At 31.9% G+C, this 20,862-nt stretch overlaps 1 protein-coding gene across 1 annotated transcript in view; it reads left to right on the plus strand.

The window, feature by feature from the left end:
* Positions 1-19,764, plus strand: part of LOC127067895 (uncharacterized) — a 26,293-nt gene extending 6,529 nt beyond the window's left edge. Inside the window, exons 2-26 of the mRNA XM_051003295.1 lie at positions 1,427-1,520; positions 1,706-1,821; positions 2,977-3,136; positions 3,559-3,592; positions 9,189-9,330; positions 9,905-10,084; positions 10,520-10,897; positions 11,423-11,614; positions 11,744-11,805; positions 11,881-12,069; positions 12,208-12,379; positions 12,482-12,589; positions 12,690-12,760; positions 12,880-13,006; positions 13,165-13,417; positions 14,168-14,283; positions 14,385-14,520; positions 14,705-14,839; positions 15,714-15,861; positions 15,973-16,100; positions 16,204-16,338; positions 16,425-16,579; positions 16,813-17,182; positions 17,456-18,939; positions 19,006-19,764. Of these exons, the coding sequence (XP_050859252.1) occupies positions 1,454-1,520; positions 1,706-1,821; positions 2,977-3,136; positions 3,559-3,592; positions 9,189-9,330; positions 9,905-10,084; positions 10,520-10,897; positions 11,423-11,614; positions 11,744-11,805; positions 11,881-12,069; positions 12,208-12,379; positions 12,482-12,589; positions 12,690-12,760; positions 12,880-13,006; positions 13,165-13,417; positions 14,168-14,283; positions 14,385-14,520; positions 14,705-14,839; positions 15,714-15,861; positions 15,973-16,100; positions 16,204-16,338; positions 16,425-16,579; positions 16,813-17,182; positions 17,456-18,939; positions 19,006-19,266 (5,319 nt within the window). The 5' untranslated portion in view covers positions 1,427-1,453 and the 3' untranslated portion in view covers positions 19,267-19,764. The remainder of the gene's footprint in view (positions 1-1,426; positions 1,521-1,705; positions 1,822-2,976; positions 3,137-3,558; positions 3,593-9,188; positions 9,331-9,904; positions 10,085-10,519; positions 10,898-11,422; positions 11,615-11,743; positions 11,806-11,880; positions 12,070-12,207; positions 12,380-12,481; positions 12,590-12,689; positions 12,761-12,879; positions 13,007-13,164; positions 13,418-14,167; positions 14,284-14,384; positions 14,521-14,704; positions 14,840-15,713; positions 15,862-15,972; positions 16,101-16,203; positions 16,339-16,424; positions 16,580-16,812; positions 17,183-17,455; positions 18,940-19,005) is intronic.
* Positions 19,765-20,862: the final 1,098 nt, after the last annotated feature.

Here is a 20,862-nt window from a genome sequence, read left to right on the forward strand (position 1 = left end):
TCGGGATAATTTATCGCATATGGAAGAATAGATAGATGAAAGAATATGGATATTTCGTTCGTAGAAAAATAAGAATCTCGAATAGTAAATATATATATATATATATATATATATATATATATACCTATACATAGATAGATATAATATTTGTTCGACGAAAATGGCCATCGACACGGAAATTCCTTCTCTCTCTCTCTCTCTCTCTCTCTCTCTCTCTCTCTCTCTCGCTCTCTTTTTATCTTGAAGAGTTTTGGAGTGGCGAACACACTCCAGCTAAGGCTTTCCATGACCAACGTTATGAATCATAGTGCAAGTCGCCGTCTAAAAATGGCACGAGAGCAACGAGGTGCTCGGAAAAATACATTTTATGCGTACAATCGAGAGCTCGATTTCTGGTTCGCCTCGAGGACGAATCCTCGAGATTCACTATGGCCTTTCGACTTATTTTACACTTTGAATCTGTCCGTGAGCACGTGGACAGTGCGTGAGTGTGCTTCTGTATATGTACATGTACATTTATGCGTTAGTCCGAAAGAGTATTCAACGGAGATGTTAAAAATGGAAAAAAGAAAAGAATACGTGGCAATATATAGTGAGAGATGTCATTTAATTTAACGATCATCGACGTATATTTTTGATTCGCGAATAAATTGTCAGCTGAATGTTAATGACCAATCAAGCGATATCGTCGACCCCACGTTCGCCAGATTTTTCTTAGAATATTAATCGTCTCTCCGGAACATCGACCTTTATTGGCGTGTAATATTTTCCGATCGTTCGAACAACCATAATCGGGAAGACCTTTCGAAGTGACCTCGTAAATCATCTCTCGTAATAAGGGACCATTTCACTTACTCCGTTGTGAAATATTTTGTTATACTATGGGAGTTCTCCTGTTTAACTTATATATTTTTATATTTTGATTTTCTAATTGAAATATGTCGCAGTCTTAATATAAATCACCTACGTACTCGTATAAAGTATTTAAAATAATATTTATTAATACGTTTCTTCGTATAATATTTCTTAATATATTTTTATTATTATATTTATTATATCTATATAACAAATATTTATATAATTTTAATCAATATTAAAATTATATTTATTATAACAACGTAATAATAAAATGACAATAATCGTAAACGTAAAACATATATTATAATTTTGATATAATATTTAAAATATTACATCTATATATATATATATATACACATATATATTATATATTATAAAATATATCATTATTATTATTAGTAATACAAATATATTAATAAAATATTAACAATCTTGTACGTGAATTTCGTTTTATAAATATTCATTTACAAAAAAAAACCAACCAAAAAAAAAACAAAAACAAATCAAAATATTTCACATTCGTGCTAATTCTTGAATGTTTTTTTTTTCTTTTTTTCTTTTTGTTTAGATTAGGAACACTCTCCTAAGAGTCAACATGGATTCGCACGTGGGCCTCGACTATATCGTGGACAATCCTGACTATTGCGTAAAACTTGCTTCGGGTAATTCCTCTTCACGTTTCTTCTCTCATGTTACTACATCCTCTCGCATTTTCGAAATACTTGACGAAGGATCGATAATCATATACCTACATACATACATACGTATGTATGTATGTACGTACGTGCGTATATACATATATACATAGATACATACATAGATATACATACATACGTCGCAATTTCAGCATTGGACACGGCCTGCACTTCGGTTAAGAAACAAGTCGTTGAATTACTCTCGGCGCTCTGCGTTTATAGTCAAGATGGTAGGCAGCGTGCTATCGATACGCTTCACACGTATCAGGTAAATCATACCTACTACAATATTATTATCTCGTTCTATTAGTTAGTTCGAGCTTATTTAACGAATATAAAAGAATAATTAATATTCTTAATCGTTTTTATCGATTACATGATTTTTTATATATTAGAAAATAATTGATCGTTCGTTTAAATAAATTAGAAAACTTTTCAATGAATTGACGATCTAATTTGAATAAAACATTATTGTCGTTTGTATATTATCTACCTGCTTGATAGTCAGAACATTTTCTACGTGATGATTATCTTTAAGAAAAGAGAAAACGACAAAGAGATGTCCTTACTTTGTTAGAAAATTTCGCTCGCGAATTATGCCTCGTAAACGGTAACGTCTCGAGCATTGAGATGCAAACTTGGATACGTCTACTGTTTGCTAAGAGACGCGTGCTGAGCTTATGTTAGATAAAAGTCGTTGGTTCAAGGTCTTCCACATTGAAGGAAAAACGACACTGATTTATTTATTTATTCGTTCGTCGATTGGTCAGAAAGTTTATTATTATTATTCTTTCGATGAAATATTCGGTATGTTTACAATTATACGTCGTATTACATACGAACGTGTTTTGTATTTATTAATAATAACATTTTTATTTGCAAATATTTTACATTCGTTTATATAAATATTTATGATTATCTGTATAGGATTATTATATATTTATTATATTAAATATTTATGAATTATGAAGTATTAGATCGATTCATAAATAATTATTATTTATACGTATTTTATTATAATAAATTTTTTACTTAAAATGGCGCCAATTTATAAATACTAAGAACTTATTAAGAATCGAACAATAATATTATAATTATATTTCAATAATTATAAATATTCATAAATAAATAACGTTCCGTTGTAATAAATTCCTTACTTACAATTGCACTTGTATTTATAAATAAATTAAACGTTTATACATCAAATTCTTAATATTGTATAATTCAATAATCATAAATATTCATACATAAGTTCCATTTTATTCTAAAAAAAAAAAAAGAAAACGAATCCTAGACTTAGGTTTTTATTTTTGAATCGAGCAATATAAAAGAGAAGTATAAAATATAAAGATAATAAATCAAAAATAAAATGATATAAGAAAGGAAATCATATTAACGATTTTTTTTAACCAATTTCATATAGGAACGTAAAGGAGAACGTTATCGATTGCGAGTCGTGATCGACGAACTGCAGAAAGCAACGGCCGAAGATTACCAGACAGTATTACTGGCATTTATCAACTGTTTGGTTATTTCAACGCCGGTATTGAAAGATCGCATACGGATTCGCAACGAGTTTATCGGTGAGCGAAGAAAAAATCCTTAATTAGTTTATTTAATGACAAATGGTCGATAAAATATCTAGATATATTAAAAACAAAGTCGTATGAAATTTTTTTATTCGCGTGACAAATTTAAAACGATCGTTTTAAAAAAAAGTTTTATAAAAATTAAGAAGAAGAAGAAGAATAAGTGATTAATTAGAAAATTTAGAAAACCCATTCGTAAAATTAATGAAAAATTTTTATTGAACGTTTATGAAACGTTCTCTTTTTTCCTCTTTTTTTTTTTGTTTTCTTTTTATTCCTCTCTGTTTCTTCTTCTTCTTCTTTCTTTTTTCCTCTTCTTTTGTTTCATTTTTTATTCGATTATTTAAAAACAACTTTCCATAATTAATCGATTCTCAAGAATTATTTAAGAAGGTTAATGGTATGCAACGTTCCAGGCCTTAAGCTACTCCCAATTCTGAACGAGCTGCGGTGAGTACACGCTTCTTCGACGACCTGGATTCATGGTATTAACTGATTAACACTTTAACATTGTGGAATAATAAATAATAATGAGTGTTACGAAAGGGCGCTTTATTGTACCCACACCTTTTATATTTGCACGTTTAACGCAACGTTAATTTGCCAAGCTCCTCATCGGATTAATAACCGATTTGTTAGAGCGAGGAAAATCGAAGCTAAACGAGTGAACAGAAACGCTCGATTAACTCAATGATTTTAAAATAACGTTTCCCGTTAAAATTTTATTATACGAGTGGACCGTTTAATGTAACAATTTTAAATGATCATAAATAATCCCAATTTTCATATTTATTTATTTATTTATTTTTTATTTAATAAATTTACTTTTTACATTATTATTTTATTATCTCGATTTCTTACATCTTAACTTATACGAGTCGTTTTATTATTTCAATTTTGATTTTTATATTTAATAATTATACGAATTTATTAGCTTGGAACTTTAATTTATTAAATATATGATATATAAATATATAAAACATTTCAAGCGAAACTTGTTATATCTATATCATGCGAAAAAAGTAAAATAAAATAATCGAATCCTTTATTAATTTCGAATGAAATAAATTTTTAATTTATCACGTTACACGGTTTACTTTGTAAAACTGTTTGTTTCCTTTTCTCGTTTCAATCGAACGAGAGAGAAAATGAAGTTTTAATAATTTTAAAAGCGCTGTATCGATGAAAGAGCACGTTCTGGATATTGCATGTGCACTAATCCAAATAATCCAACAATTAATAAACTTAATTCGAGGAAATACTCGTTGTCAGTTTGCTTAGATAACAATCATCATTGTTTCTAAAGGAACAAGAAATCTAATAATTCGAGACAATGGTCGTTTTTAATAACAATCAAAGACAAAGAATTTTTCATTCTAACAAACACACAGACACACACATATACAGACAGACACAAACACACAAATATTCAACATCCTTGCTTTCATATTTTTGCAACTGCTTTGCAATTACAAAAATCTAAAGATTTTAAATAATTCATATAATCTTAACGAACATCTTATCTCAACTGATAGATAGATAATATATATTAACTTGTCAGGAATGACAACTATCTTCTTCTTAAAATTGAATTAATTTTGTTTTCTAAAGAAAACGAAAAAGAAAAAAGAAAGAGAAGTTCTTCTTCCTCATATTTATCACGCTTGTTTAACATTTATATTAATTATATAAATATCATCAGAAGATTGACATTATCTATTAATATATATTTATATAACATATATTTACATAATATATATTTTATTATATATGTACAATATATATTACATTATATATTATATTATACGATACATATTAATATAATATCTGAGTTCACGAATGATGAGTATCGTTTTTAAAAATATTATATTCCATCGACTTTATCGTGAAACGAAAGGTTTATATTTGTCGAACTTTTCGCGTTAACGTTAAAATTAACCTTTAGATTAGAATTATAAATACTAGAATATTATCGATATTAGAAATTAGAAAGAAGGAAAGACAGAGAAAGAGAGAGAGAGAGAGAAAGAGAAAAAGAAAGAGAGAGAAACGATAAAGAATGAACGAACGAACGAATCGTGGCGCCAACGTTCAAGAAATAGAATAGAATATGTAGTCATGACGTTTCTCCCTCTCTCTCTCTCTCTCTCTCTCTCTCTCTCTCTCCTCCTTTCTCTCTTCACATTCTCAGCAAACGACGAGAAATAGAGAGGGAGAAAGTAGAGAGAGGGAGGACGAAGAAAAGGAGAGGAAATTGAAAGGGCCGAGAGTAAGGGTAGAAGAGAGATAGATCGATAGAGCAAGTGAGAAAGTGAGAAAGTTAAAGAGAGATAGAGAGAGAGAGAAATAGAGAGAGAGAGAGAGAGAGAGAGAGAGAGAAGAAAGCCCGAATTAACTCTCCGGGCTCCTGGCATGGCATGGTGCACCTGCGACTGCATCTTCTGTTGCACTGGAGCAAGGGCTACGTTGAGTTGGGAGGATCGCGGAGGATCGCGTCTAAGATTCACGCGTTTCGAAGAAGGAGGAAGAGGAAAAGTGCAAGAACGAAAAAAACGTTAGGAGAGATAAATCAAGAATTTTGTCTTATATTTTTTGTTATGTCTTCTTATTCATTTCTATAATATAAACTCGAAGATTTACATTTTTTTATCCGTGCTTTATCGTATCCTCGTCTTCTTCGTTTCTTCTTCTTCCGTAGATCCTTCGAAGATCTATCAACGAGTTTTGATAAACGGTAAGGAAGAATAATCGACGTTTGAAGAGTTAAAAAAAGGGAATTGTGTCATACGTTGTACAACGTTGTGAAGATTTAAAAATAAGGAAGGATAATAAATAACGTGGGATAATAATAATGGAAGTATTGAAATTTTCGAAGGAAGAGATTTTAGTTGTTGTTGTTGTTCTTCTTCTTCTTCTTGTTTTCTTTTTCTTTTCTTTCTCTTTTTCGTTTTTTTTTTCTTTTCTCTCTTTTCTCTCCCTCTTATTTCGTTTTTATTAGTTACTAACGTATACAGACTTGACGAGAGTGCGCCGCGAGTAGGATAATATCAATCAATCGATTATTACAGTGTATTTGTTCTCAAGCAGTGTCAGTGCGTTCTATAAAAATAATACAATTCGAAAGGAATTAAATATATAAAGTATAGTTAAAGGGACAAATAATGAATGGAAAATTAATTGGGTTTTGAGAAGCGATAAGTGAAAGGGGAGGAGGAGTAGGAGGAGAAGGAAGAGGAGAAGATAAAAATGAAAATGAAAAAGAAGAAGAAAAAGAAGAAGAAGAAGAAGAAAAAGAAGAGGAGGAAGGGAAAAAAAGAGGCAGAAAAAATTTGTGATTGGGTGACGAAAGGAAAGAAAACAAAAGGGGGAGAAAAAATAAAGCAAGAAAAATGAAAATAAAAAAGAAGAAGCAAAAAGATGAAAGAAAAGAAGTGCATCGTTTGTCTAAGAAAGAATTTTTCGAACGACAAGAGCATCACGATGAAAATGGGCTTCTGGATCCTTTTACCGATCCGTATAGTGTGTTAGCATTCCGTACAGTGACTCATGGTCGCACTCGGCGTACTGTTCTCTCTTTATGTTTTATTCGCTTGGTAAGATCGATGGCGGATTTGGACTGGCATGGATATTTTCGTACACTCTCCTCCGTCTAGAACGCTCTGGAAATTTCTTCTACCGTTCTGGACAATATGTCCTGTCGCGTCTTCCCGTGATATTCTTTCTCTTTCTTTCTTTCTTTCTTTCTTCTTTTTTTTTGTTTTGTTTTTCTTGTCCTTTTCTTTTCTTTTCTTTTCCTTTCTTTTCTTTTTTTGTCCTTTCTTCTTTTCCTCCTCTTTTTGTTTTCTTTTTCTTTTTCTTCCTCCTCCTTTTCCTCCTCCTCCTCCTCTTCTTCTTCTTCTTTTTTTTCATTTTCGTCCTCGCTTTTTCTTGCTTTTCCTTTTCGAATAAATTTCCATCCCTCGAGGGTAGCGCGAACGCGAGCCGAGTCTGTCGTGCCTATGCGCGACGAGGAAAACTATTTCCGTGCACTCCACGACGGCATAGATATTCTCGTAGCTCTTGGAACTTTCCAACGAAAATTCATATACATGGCGGGCCAGTTCGTCAGACAAAACGTCAAACGTATAAATAAACGCTTATCGTAAATAAAACGATTATTATAATCGACAATACGTTTCATGATTGGACTCGATCGAAATTTCGTGCTGTAATACGTTCGAATGATTAAAAAAAAAAGAGAGAGAGAGAGAGAAGAAGAAGAAAAGGAAGAAGAAGAAGAAGAAGAAAACAATCGACGAACTCGACCCTTCTCCATATTCAAATATTCCCGCTCTCGTGAATTACTCGAGACCAATCTACGATACATGTAGAATAATTTGTTTGTATATTTAAACGAGTTTTTTATTTGGAATTAAAATTTATTGATTTTTTTCATTTGTAATTATCATACTTTACAATTGACAATTTGCAATTTGTCGTATTCGAAAACATTTCCGTTGAATAAAACAGTTTAAAGATATTACATTCGATTTAAATATGATGACAAATATGTCCGACAATTCGATTTTAATGATTGTTATTACGATACGATTCAATATATTTTTCACATATCAGTTGCATTCAAATTTCGCGCAAAATATTTAGTCTCCGATACGAAAACACCGATCGACAAACTCTTCGACTCTCTCACATTCAAATATTCCAGCTCATCGCGGATTACCTTTCATCTGACGTCACATTTATTTAAACATTCGAACAAGTTTCTCGTCACACCAAACCCCGTTTTTTGAATTTACTTTATTATGTCACTTTGTCGTAACTGTTGGAACAACGTGAGCATGAAACGAATATAATAATTATTACAATAATTAATCATATAAAAATGATCCTTTCTTAAGTATTAATTACTATGACAATAATTTTTTTAAACAATAGTGATTACACTCATGATTTAAATGATAATAATTTCATTTAATTATAGAAATTATAATGGACGTTATAACGACTAAAATGATTAACGTAATTAATTAATTGATTAATTACAATCTATTTATACTTTGCGATAGATATATCGATCGAAATTTATCACTAACTACGTTAGAGATAAACTCTTTGAAGTTCGAATATTTCCGTTCTATCGTATTTCGTACCTTTCGTTTGACGCGACGAGTAGTTTAAAATTTAAAAGGAGTTCCTAATCTATTCCTAATCTTACTTTACTTTTTTTCTTCTTTTCACTTCGTAAAAGACTATCGTATCCCGTTATCGTGAAATCGTAGTTATTGTTAAGAACCACCATAGCGTGAATCACACGAACTTTCCTGCGTTTTCACTTTCCCCATGTTACGCGCGAAAACTCTCTCATCGCGATTCGATTCAATTCTTTTCGTTTCGTTTCGTTTTGTTTCGATATAAACTTATTCTCAAGGCCTCTAGTATTCAAAGAGATTTAAAACAGTATATGTATATAGTTTCTCGATGCTAGATAGATGGTGTATCGTGACGGGGGAGGAGACGTAGTAAAGTTTAAACGTCATGACAAACACGTAACCGACACTCCCACTACATAAAGGAAGAAACGAATAACGGGCCGAATGCTTTTCGAACGGAAGCGCCATTGTTTCGACTCGTGCGTCTCTCATTAGACACCTTACACACGGCGTATAATAATATTGTACAGTAAAGAAAATCAAACGAGATTTCTTTGCTTTGTTTCGTTTTTTTTTATCTTTCTTTCTTTCCGTTTTTTTTTTTTATTTTCGTTCTCGAAACACAAAAGGAAGGGAGAAGGATCAAGCAATCTTTTCTTTTTCTCTCGTGTGGGAGAAGACGAATAAAAAAAAAAAAAAGAAAAAAAATAGAGAAAGAAGGAAAAAAAAAGAAAGAAAACACAGTGACAGTGACTTGGTCGTAGGAAATTTCGAATTTCTAAAGAAAGCCACACGAGTTCGAAAGCACGCGGTCTTTTAGTCGGAAATAGCGCGAGCGACGAAATGTAAAGGCTTAAAATGTTCACGGATCAGGAAGATGACGATTGTTCTTACAGGAAAAGTCACGCTCCAGATCTCAGAGTGCAATTGGATGTTTTCGACGATCAACGCGAAAGCGACGAAGTATTATCGAACAACGGACCACCGGAAATCGATTTGTCCTCCCACGTTGATATATTTTATGCTATTCTTGGACAGGTTAGTGATACTATTATCAATTATTTTTCTATGGTTTGTAAATTTAATATTTATTGGATTTATGGTTATTATCTTTCGAATTTGACGAATTCTTCTGTTTTCATCTCCTTAAACTTACGAAAATCTTTTAGCAATTTTCTTTTAGCAATATGATATGATATGAATAGTAAAAAGAAAGATATCAGCATTTTATTAATATTATTAAATATTGAATATATCATTATTATATATTTAATAATTTATACATAGTAAGTCTTTGACATGTATTAATTATATTATATTAATGTATTTGTCAATACGATAAATTTCAATAAAAATACTATAGAATCAATGTTAAAAATATGATGATAATATCAATGTTAAAATCGAATGAATCGATTATATATTTATTAAAATGATTTATATTTTTACCTAAATTAATTAATAATTTTATTAGTTGATTAAAACGATCGATTAAATATATAACGTATATTAATATATATATATAATATATATTAATAAATAGACAGATAATTTATTAATCATGAAATAAAGTGCAAAGAAAAGTTTTGATAGAACGCAGAACACTTTTCAGATCGCAGACACCCCACAGGAAATACCATTCTTAAGCATCCTCCAGCATCTGTTGCGACTGGATCCAAAAGATGCTGCGAGTGATCTAGCGTGGGACACAGCAGAGACATTGGTCCATCGTGCGACGTTATTGGAGAGTCGAGAAGACGCCACGAAATTATTGAGATCGCCTAGTCTTCAAGTCAGTATAAATCGTTAAAACTTTTATTAGGACGCGTTCCATGAGACGTTCGTTTTTTCTTTACTTTTCTTTTTTTTTTTCTTTCGATTTTTCGATTTCTATCCATGCCGCGTTTCAGTCTTTTCGAACTTTCGCCGATTGCACAATTGGATTGTGTCGTCGCTAAAATAACGCGAGTTTCTATTACGTCAGAGAGATGGGCCAAAAATTTCGCGATGATGTCTCTCGAGAATCGTCAATGTCGTTTCGTAAGTTCATAATGATTGCAATTTTATGATTCTTCACGAGCGAGCGATTAAAACGATTTGATTAAAGTCGGAACGATGGAATAATTAGCGAATAAATTAAATTTAAATTGACATAGCGATTGACGAGACGTTTTATTAATTATGTAAGATGTAGAATATCCTCAAACATACTAACACTATTCTACAGACGAATAATCTATGCTGTCATTGCCGAGGAAACGATCAGACGTGCGGTACGTCTCGAAAAGCGTCACTTCCGGTGAGCAATACGACTGCACCGTTGACATCAGCAACGAATACGTCAGTAACAACGCCACCTAATCCACCCCCTAGCAGTGGTCTCGTATTACCACCCCCTCCACCCCCACCACTTTTTATTATTCCGGCTAACTCGAATGCTCCAATGGAACCACCTTTGCCACCACCGTTGCACGTGCCGCAGGTTACTCGTGCTCCTACTCCCGAAGTACCCAACAATCATGCGAGATTACTTCCTCAACAGGAGACTCCAACTCCTAAGACTAAAATGAAAACCATCAATTGGAACAAGATTCCTAATCATAAGGTAAATATATTTTCTTACATATCTCTAAATATCTCGTTAAGAAGTAGATCAAATTTCTTTTCTTTTATTTTGTGTTTTTTCTTTCTTCTTCCCTCTTTCCTTCTTTTTTTCTTAAAATTCTAATAAAACAAATAAAATCCCACAAGAAAATTAGTGTTTATCGGCATTCAGGAATATTTCATTGCTTGAAATTCTTATCATAAGAAAGTATTTCGTTACACGGCAAATAAGTAAATGTAATGGAATTTTTAATATTTCATAAAACGATAATAATAATAATAAATAACGCTAGTGTAATAGTAATAATATAGTATTGGACTGTATCGATAATAATGTTGGAATTTTCAATAGAAAATACTAAGGTTTCTTGTTTGGATATCAAATATTAAAAATTCCGATATTATTTCCGAGATTATTGACTAATCTAATATTTGAATATTGAAATTTCTCAGCGTGGAACTAAATTTGAATATTTGAAATTCTCGCAAGATCAAATACAACGTATAATTATTTATTGATCGACAGGTTATCGGTAAGAGAAATATATGGTCGTTAGTTGCGAACGAACATCAGAATCTTCCAAATGCTGATTTAGATTGGGCTGAGATGGAAGGTTTGTTCTGTCAACAAGTACCACCGATGATGCCACCGGTAACTTGTTCTTCGACATATGGAACAGGCATAGATGCTGAGAAACGTCGACGAGAACCAACCGAGGTAAAATGATTAATAGATGATCAATCGATTCGTATTTCCGATTTTGTTCGTTATTTATTTATTTTTTAATTTTTTAACTTTTTTATTTTTATTCTTCTTCTTCTTCTTATTATTATTATTTTTTTTTAGATCGCCTTACTCGATGGAAAAAGAAGTCTGAACGTCAATATATTTCTTAAACAATTTCGAAGGTAAATAATTTCGGTGAATAAAATTTTGTTAAGAACACTCGTACATATATCCCTATGTATCTTTTTCTTTTTCAGTTCGAACGAAGATATAATTCAATTAATAAAAGATGGCGGTCATGACGACATCGGTGCGGAGAAGTTACGCGGTTTGTTAAAGATTCTACCGGAGGTTGACGAATTGGAAATGTTGAAAAATTTCGATGGTGACAAATCGAAGCTTGGAAACGCTGAGAAATTTTTTCTTCAACTTATTCAAGTACCTAAGTAAGATCTTGAGATAAAATCATTACAACACGATATTGTATATCTACGTATTATCGCGGAATTAATTATTTTCCTTTACATATTATTACATACACATGTAAGTAGATTATATAAAAATGTTATTTTTATTTTAATTAGTTACAAGTTACGAATCGAGTGTATGCTTTTGAAAGAAGAATTTGCTGCTAATATGAGTTATCTCGAACCGAGTATAAATTCAATGATTCTTGCTGGTGAGGATCTCATGACTAATAAACCACTTCACGAGGTTCTTTACATGGTTTTAGTTGCTGGAAACTTTTTAAATTCGGTAAATTTTAATAATTAACGATATAATTTTTCTAGTTAATCATCGTAATTTTATATCGTAATTTTATTTACGGAAATTGATGGCGTTTATCGTTATATACAGGGTGGCTATGCAGGAAACGCAGCTGGAGTTAAATTGTCTTCTTTACAAAAATTAACCGAAATTCGTGCGAACAAACCAGGAATGAATTTAATACATTACGTAGCTTTGGTAAGATAATAAAAAACTCAATGATCGTCAATAATTTCATTTACTTCTATTTCACTATTTCTTTCTTTTCTTTCTTTCTTTTTCTCTTTTTTCAAATCAGCAAGCTGAGAGAAAGCGAAAGGATTTGTTGAATTTTGCCAAGGACATGAGTGCTTTGGAAGGAGCAACAAAGTAAATATTGTTAAACAATAAAAAAAGAATATAAATACAAATGTTATGTAAATTTTAAGAATGTCTTATTACTAATTTATATTTTTATTTTCTTTGTATTTTTTTTTGTTTAAATGCAGAACGACGATCGAACAATTAAACAACGAGTTCAATACGTTAGACACCAAAATCAAGAAGATCAAGAATCAAATTCAATTACCATCGACTGAAATAGATATTCAAGAACAGATGGCACAATTTCTACAGGTAAATTTATTATAATTATAATATATATATAATATATATTATATTAATAATAATAATACTATAGTTTATATATATTATATATATATATATTATATGTACAATAATCGTTGATCCTAGAAATAATTAGATATTTTAATCACGAGTAATAAAATTTTTAGATGGCTGAACAAGAAATGGCACAATTAAAAAGAGACATAGAAGAGTTGGAAAACGTTCGACGAACATTGGCAGAGTTTTTCTGCGAGGACATTAATAGCTTCAAAATAGAAGAATGTTTCAGGGTATTCCATCAGTTTTGTCAAAAATTTAATCAGGCTGTCGCGGAGAATGAAAGGCGAAGGATTCAAGAGGAACAAGTATTAGCGAGGCGAAAGCAACGTGAAGAACAATTAATGGCTAGAAAAAGATTACGTAAGTTGTTTATCAAACATTTCATATTATTTATATTAGTTGTCTAAATTATTGGATTTCAAATTATCTTCAGTGTTCATATAAATAACACTGTAATCACTATTTATAGAAATATTGTAGTCAGTATTTTTTATTAAAAATTCCAATATTTATTGACCAACATAAGAAAAAAAGAAAACTATACTATTGTTATAATATAATCCTATTCTATTATATAAAATGTCAGAATTTTCAAGTAATTTTTATTTCTATATTCTACAACAATATATTATATAAGTATTAATTGCTAGAATTTTCAAAGTATAGAATTTCTATATTACTATTTTTAATAGAAAATACTGATATTATCAATCGTATATTATTCCTATATTATAATTATGCATTATATTTTATATTATTCTTATATTATATCAATGTCGAAATTTTCAATTATTTTTTGTTATTATTATTATTATCATCATTATTATTATTATAATACATTATAGTGTTATAATAGTGTACTATAGTTCAGTAAAAAAAAATACTACAAATTTAGTAGAAAATTTCGACAATACTTATCAGCCAAATCCTAATACTATATTATTATTATTGTAATACTATAACTACATTAATAAGTAATATCAAGATATTCATTAAAAATAAAAAATAAAATATTGAAATATTGAAAACAGAAAATTCTGAAACGTTACGTAACGTTATATAATTCGCAATATTAAATACTTGTTCTTTTTCATTTCAAAATATTTTCAGTGAGTAATCAAGCAGAAACACCTAATTCTGAATCCGAATGTAATTTAATGGATTATGGCCTTCTTGATCTCCATACTGGTTTACCTCAAAGAAGTTACAGTCGTAGCGAAGCGAAGGTACATTATTATTATTGTTATCTAAGTTAATGTTGATGAACATGAAATTGTTGGATAACACATCTTTTTTCTTTTTTCTTTTATTTTGACATTTATTTCAGATCAAAAGGTTACAAAACGGTGTTGTTACCTCGGACGACGATGTTTCCATTACCGGTTCACCAAATATACGACGAAGATTAGGCTCGTGTTCCGGAGGTCCTGAACAATCCACCAAAGAAGATACTTATTCGCCAGGTTTAATAACTATTATTTATAAAAATGATTAGGATTTCTTTTCTTTTCTTTTCTTTTCTTTTCTTTATATTAAATTTGTCTTTTTTTTTCCTTCGTTCTATTTTTTCTTTTTTTTTCTTTCTTTCATTTTCCTTTTCTTGCCTTTTCTTTTCTTTATATTAAATTTGGAATGTTAATGTTTCAGATATAACACCTAACGGTACCCTTCGTCGAAGAAGGAGTCGAATACCGTGCGAAGACGATGATGGTAATTTAATGGATTTTCTTCGAACTTCGGGTCAGGAGAATACTCGAGAAAGAAAATCATGGGGCAGCTTAGGTACGACACGTAACAATAAAATTATTATTTCATTTTATCCTCGTACGTACGTATTTATGTCTTCTTGTTCTTTTTTTTTTTTTTAATTTTTCAATTTTATTCTATTTTATTTTATCTTTTTGGTTTTTTTTTTTTTTTTTCTTATTAATCTATACTCAATTCCTTTTCTTCAAAAATCTTCTTGTTATTTGAATATCGTGTCATTCTATGAATTTTATCGATAATGTTAATCTACGAAATTATTAATGACAATCCACAATTCTATTTCTATGCTAACTCTTTTCGCACGATTTCGATTTAACACGAATCAGAAGAAGTATTTCATTCTACTTCTCACACGATTTGTTTTGACTTAATACGTTCCGATCGAAATTCTAAAGAAAAAGAAATTTTTTTCGCATTATTCATCTTCACATTGTTCTTTCGAATTTCATTTAAAATTGATCTTATGCAAACTTATACGTTTATCATTAGAAAATAACAAAGAATAAAATCTTGTTTTGTTTAACTCAAATATTAATTTGTTTAATTTTCGTGTTTACGAATTAATAAAATATGTTTCTTTTCAAATGATAATTTACCTCATATAAAACGTTTGTATATAATCTTTATAAAATAATCTATACATAAAAATGAACAGATTTTAACGCGACTTTTCATATGATCTATCGTATAATTCAATCGAATGAATATGATACAATTCACATGATCTATTATATAATTTTGTAGATCTAAAAGCATTCTTATGTTTACCATAGATATTCTTTTACACGAATTTTTTGTTAAAAACAGAATTGGGCGTATTCGAATTTTGTAATTATGATCAATTTCATTAACGATGCAAGTCGCTTTATCAATCGAAATTTTTAAATAGATCGATCGTGGGCACGAAGAGCACGCGGTCAAACACGAAGAGGCGATCTATTGAACGCCGATTTTTCGGCTGATCGAGAAAGACCAAGTTCGCCATCACCTTTAGCTGAGAGTAAACCATTTTTACAAGAAGAAGAAGCAAAGCCAGGGTAGGACGATCGTTCTTTTGCTTCGTGAATTTTTCTTTTTCTTTTTTTCTCTTCCTCTCCAACGAATTTCTTTCTTATAAAAATAACGATATATTTATATAAAACAAACAGGAAAGCATGGAGACAAAAGATCGAGGCTTGGCTGTCAGAAAACGAGAAGGAAGATCGTGCGGGAGAAGAACTTCAAAGAAAGGCCAGACAATTGCGTCAAGCAAACCGTAGGTCCTTCGAAGACTCAGGTAAATTAACTTGAAAAATAAAATCTGATTGAATTCAATTTCGTTAAATATCGTAATCGATCGATCTTATCCATACAAACATATATATATGTAATATATACAGAAAGTGAAGGCAAGAACTCCATCAGAAATACCCTGGTTGAAGACGATTCTATGCACGAAGGTTATTCTGAAGTTTACGACTGGCGGCCATCCGTTGAGAAAACGGATGTAATGCGTACGATGGAAGCCATCGAAGGTAAATCATTTTTCTTTTATCATTATAATCATTCCAATTGGAATACAAGTTCCACGAGATATTCCAGTATTTCCACTTCTTTTCAGAAGCCCAACCAAACCCATCGCAGAAAGACAAATCACCTTGGCGAAAGTCGAGTTTGAACGTACCAAATAACATGGAAGAGACTGACCCACGTTACTCTCGTAGGCTAAGATCCAGACTCAGTACTGAGAATATCCTTGCTCCTAGTCCATTACAAGTATGTAAGAAAAATTATATGTTACACGGTTACCTTATTTTATCCTTTATAAGGATTACTTTGAAATATATTCTATGTGTCATGTAATAGAACTTTGCGATCGTATAAATTATATATATATATATATATATATATATATATATATATATATGCGTGTGTGTATGTGTGTATGTGTATGTTCGAAGCTAAACGATCTATGATAACGCGTTATATTTTTGTTATCTATCTTATAGGCGATCAGAGAAGAGGACAGAAAGAAGAACAAGATCAGCGAGGCGGTGAATGCGAACACTCAGGACGAACTAACAATTTATCTTCGACAACCTTATACAAGCTCGCAAACTCCAACCACGAGAAGATTCTCGAAGCTTGCTAAAAAAAATTCCGATGATGAGAACGGCAACATCAGCGACAAGATTGAAATTGATTCGGATAATATTGAGACACCACCGGCAACCAGACGACTTATCAGTCCACCGAAGGAGGTTAAACCGGTCGAGAAGGAACCTTGTAAACGAGAAAGATGCAGTAGTTCTCTTCAAAGTCGAGAATCGAAGACTGTTCCGTTGAAACCTGTTAGCGTTAATGCTGATCTTGGTACCGGTACGTTAACTCGTTTCGATTATCTCTCCTTCGACACTGATTTATCTATTCTTTGCATCTAACTAACTAACCATAATTTCGTATACGTTATCGTCTGTCTGAACTGTTTTTAACATACATTAACTTTTATTCTATGACCGTACTGAATATAAATCCAATTTTTGCAAAATAACGATCACTTTCTAATGAGAATCGACGGATGATTGGTATGAAATATTTAGTACAGATAAATCATTGTTTTTTATTTCTTTTTCTTTTTCTTTTTTTTTTAAGGAAATTTCGATAGATACTCGGCTACGAGGAGAACAAGGAGATATAAAAAAATGTCCGATCCTACGGAAAAAGATACGAAAAAAGATGATCCGGTGGGTCAGCAGATCTTCGAAGAGAAATCAACGGAAAGACCGAGTACATTATCGTTGGCTGAAGACGGACAGGAAGAAGATGCGATGCTTCGAGTCTGGCAAGAGAAATTGAAACGTTCGGAAGCAACAACGACCGAGAAGATCGATGCTGCGTTGGCTGAGATCGCTCGATCTGGAGAAGATCTTCAACATTTGTCACGTTCGAACGTTCAGAGAAATTCTCGACTTCCAGTTAGCCAACCACCTCCTGTGGTAGCTGTTACCAATACAGTTTTGAGTCCAGTGATGCAAGAATCAAGGCCAAGGGAACCAGTGACGATCTTAGCTGAAAGAGCCGTAAGTAGTCGTGAACGTCACAGAAGTATGATAGATCCAAGCCAGGTAAAGGAAGCTATTCGAGTGACCAGCAGTCCACCTAGTCAGATCAATCAAGGTCCTATGAGGAATTTGAACTGTGAACAAACCGTACCAGATCGTAAAATCGTAGAGGATAACGTGATCACGATCGATCAAACGGATCTGAACGAGCTCTCTTCAAACGTGGATACCGATCGAAAAACTGTATCCAACGAGGTGATCCAAACGATGGAAGATCCTCCTAAACAAAGCTCCATGTTTAGAAATAGGTTTATTCCTGACATAAATGTCACGAATGCATCACCCTTGTCTTTGGGTACTTCTGTAAAGGGTAGAGATCAGGAATTGAATGACGAAGGATTCGAGGAGACTCAAAGCCTAGTTTCTGAATCTTTGAGTCAGGAAACGTCATCAGGGAATTATGAAACTGACGCTCACGACTCTACGCGATATTCTCCAGCTGAATTACGTTATGCCGGGACGATCGTAACTCAATGTCGACCCAACGACGAAGAAGAAGAAGACGTGGATGTACGACATATCATAAAGGAACCAGCCAAAACTGTATTCGCAAAGACTACTGTCCCAGTTAGAGCGACGAACAACGAAAAGAGTTTCCTACCAAAACGTACGGCTAATATGAAACGTGAAAATAATAGGAAAGTCGAATCATTGAAAAGAAATCCTACTGTAATGGCGTCGAATGCTAGAAACGAAGTTGAACGTTCTGGTTCTCGTAGCAGTCTTCGTAGCTCTAGAAGTTCTTTGAACAGTGCTACCTCCGTTAATACCGTAAGAAATTTGGCGCCCTCTCATGCTCATCTTCGTAGCTATACGTCCGCAATTCGTGCGTTGACCAATGACCTCAGGAAAAGTAGCCCTTCGAACACACCCCTACCGCCAACTGTAAAGAAGGACAACGATAAGAGACGAGCCAATCCACGAATAGCCGTAACTAGGATTCCTGCCAGTAGGAGTAGTAGCAGTGGTAGCAGCGTTGGTCCTGTAGCAAGGAACGTTAGAAAGACGAATAATGTAAGTAGAAAAATTTAATTAGATATCTTGTGTCAAAATTGTATATGAGATAATTATGATTTATAGGCCATAGTCGATACGATCTCAAAGCAGGCGAACAAACCTCGAACGATCGCTTCTCGTAGCAGTAGCAGTGGCAGTAGCATCGGACAACAATCAACGGTATCTTGTCAACCTGGTGCTGAAAAGGTTGCACCCGCCAAGAGCCGATTATTACAACCTCGTGCCGGCACGAAAAATCATAGTTTCATGAGACCTACGGCTTCCAGTGCGAGTAAAGGTTCTATACCGAATCTTCCGAAAAGTATCAAAGGCTTGATCAAATGAATGTTATACTTTAATGAGAATTAATCTTTACGTTAAGTTTTCCTAAAGGACCAGAAATTCGTGAACGTTATTACATACGACGGTACGTAATGATTCGAGTCATCATCGTACGATAAAAAAAGAATGTTAAAAGAAAAAAGAGAGAGAGAGAGAGAGAGAGAGAGATACGATTTCTTATCTTAGCGAACTAATGTTATTATTATAACAACGAAGGAGGATCATCGAAATGTTTTTGTATACGAGAAAATAATCAAATATATTTACAGTTTAACTCGTTGTAAAATCATTATTACCAAGGAAACTGCTAAGGAACATTTCGAGTATTTCTATCGAAAGCTCCGAGGGCGCTTATATTCGCATAAGATTAGGAGCTTTCCTTTCAGTCACCCAGATATATAATCTAGAATTTATAATAAACTGTAACATATGTTTCGACTAACGTACTGTGCGATACAATATCATTTGTATTGTTAACATAAATAAACGATTTGTAAAAGATGCTCGTTATTAGATTATAACATGACGGATACATTATCGTGAAAGAAAGAGAGAAAAAGAGAGAGAGAGAGAAAGAGAAAGAAAGAAAGAGAGAGAGAGAGAGAGAGAGAGAAATCGCCGATAACAATATTATAGTATACTACATTCTTCAGTATCTGAAATAAATGCTTACACATTGTCTATCGTAGAAGTGACGATGTTGAACGGCTAAAATAAATATTTATATTTTGTTTCCTTTTTTTCTCTTTTTTTTTTTTTTTGTTTGTTTGTTATTTGGATTACGAAAAAAGAACACATATGTAGTTGCAACGTTCGCACGTAAACAAGCTTATAAAATTATGATACATAAGTTTGACACATCGTAGGTTACTTTTATATATATATATAATACATACATATATATATATATATATGTATATATATTGCACTTGACACTCTCAACATGTTTATTCTTACGATAAACGAGTAACATTATATCTACACATACTTTAATATATATATTATATTATATATATATATATACACGCACACAAATAAATTCTCGCACTGAGGATACACTGTATAAGTAAAATTGAAAATCGTGTAGTGACAAAAAATGAAATACCTTAGAGACGAGATCTCCTCGTGGTAATGAGATCACTTTGATGCAATGAAAGTCCTTGAAAATGATTTGCTCAGCCCTTAACGATAACGATGGGCAACTTCCTTCACGATTTTTTACTTTTTTCTTTTATCTTTTATTTATTTATTTATTCTTTTTTTTCTTTTCTTTTTATCATATTTTCCTTTTTCATTATCTCTCTCTGTTAATTACATTTCGCTTACGACGCATAATCTTCTTACATTTATCGCAAATCAAAATCTCGCATTAACTCGTGACGACGTACATATACATTAAACTTATGTTAGTTATCAGGATCGTCTTACTTTGGTAAAAAAAAAAAAAGAAAAAAGGAAACAAGAAAAAACGAAACAAAAGAAGAAGAAGAGAAAGAAGAAGAAGAAGAAGAAGAAGAAGAAGTAGAAGTAAGAGAAGAAAACAAATGGAAATATTAGAAAAAAAATAGAAAACGAACGATTTCAATTTAATAAGACGAA

Source organism: Vespula vulgaris, chromosome 12 (assembly GCF_905475345.1).
Source record: "Vespula vulgaris chromosome 12, iyVesVulg1.1, whole genome shotgun sequence".
Classification (NCBI taxonomy): Eukaryota; Metazoa; Arthropoda; class Insecta; order Hymenoptera; family Vespidae; genus Vespula; species Vespula vulgaris.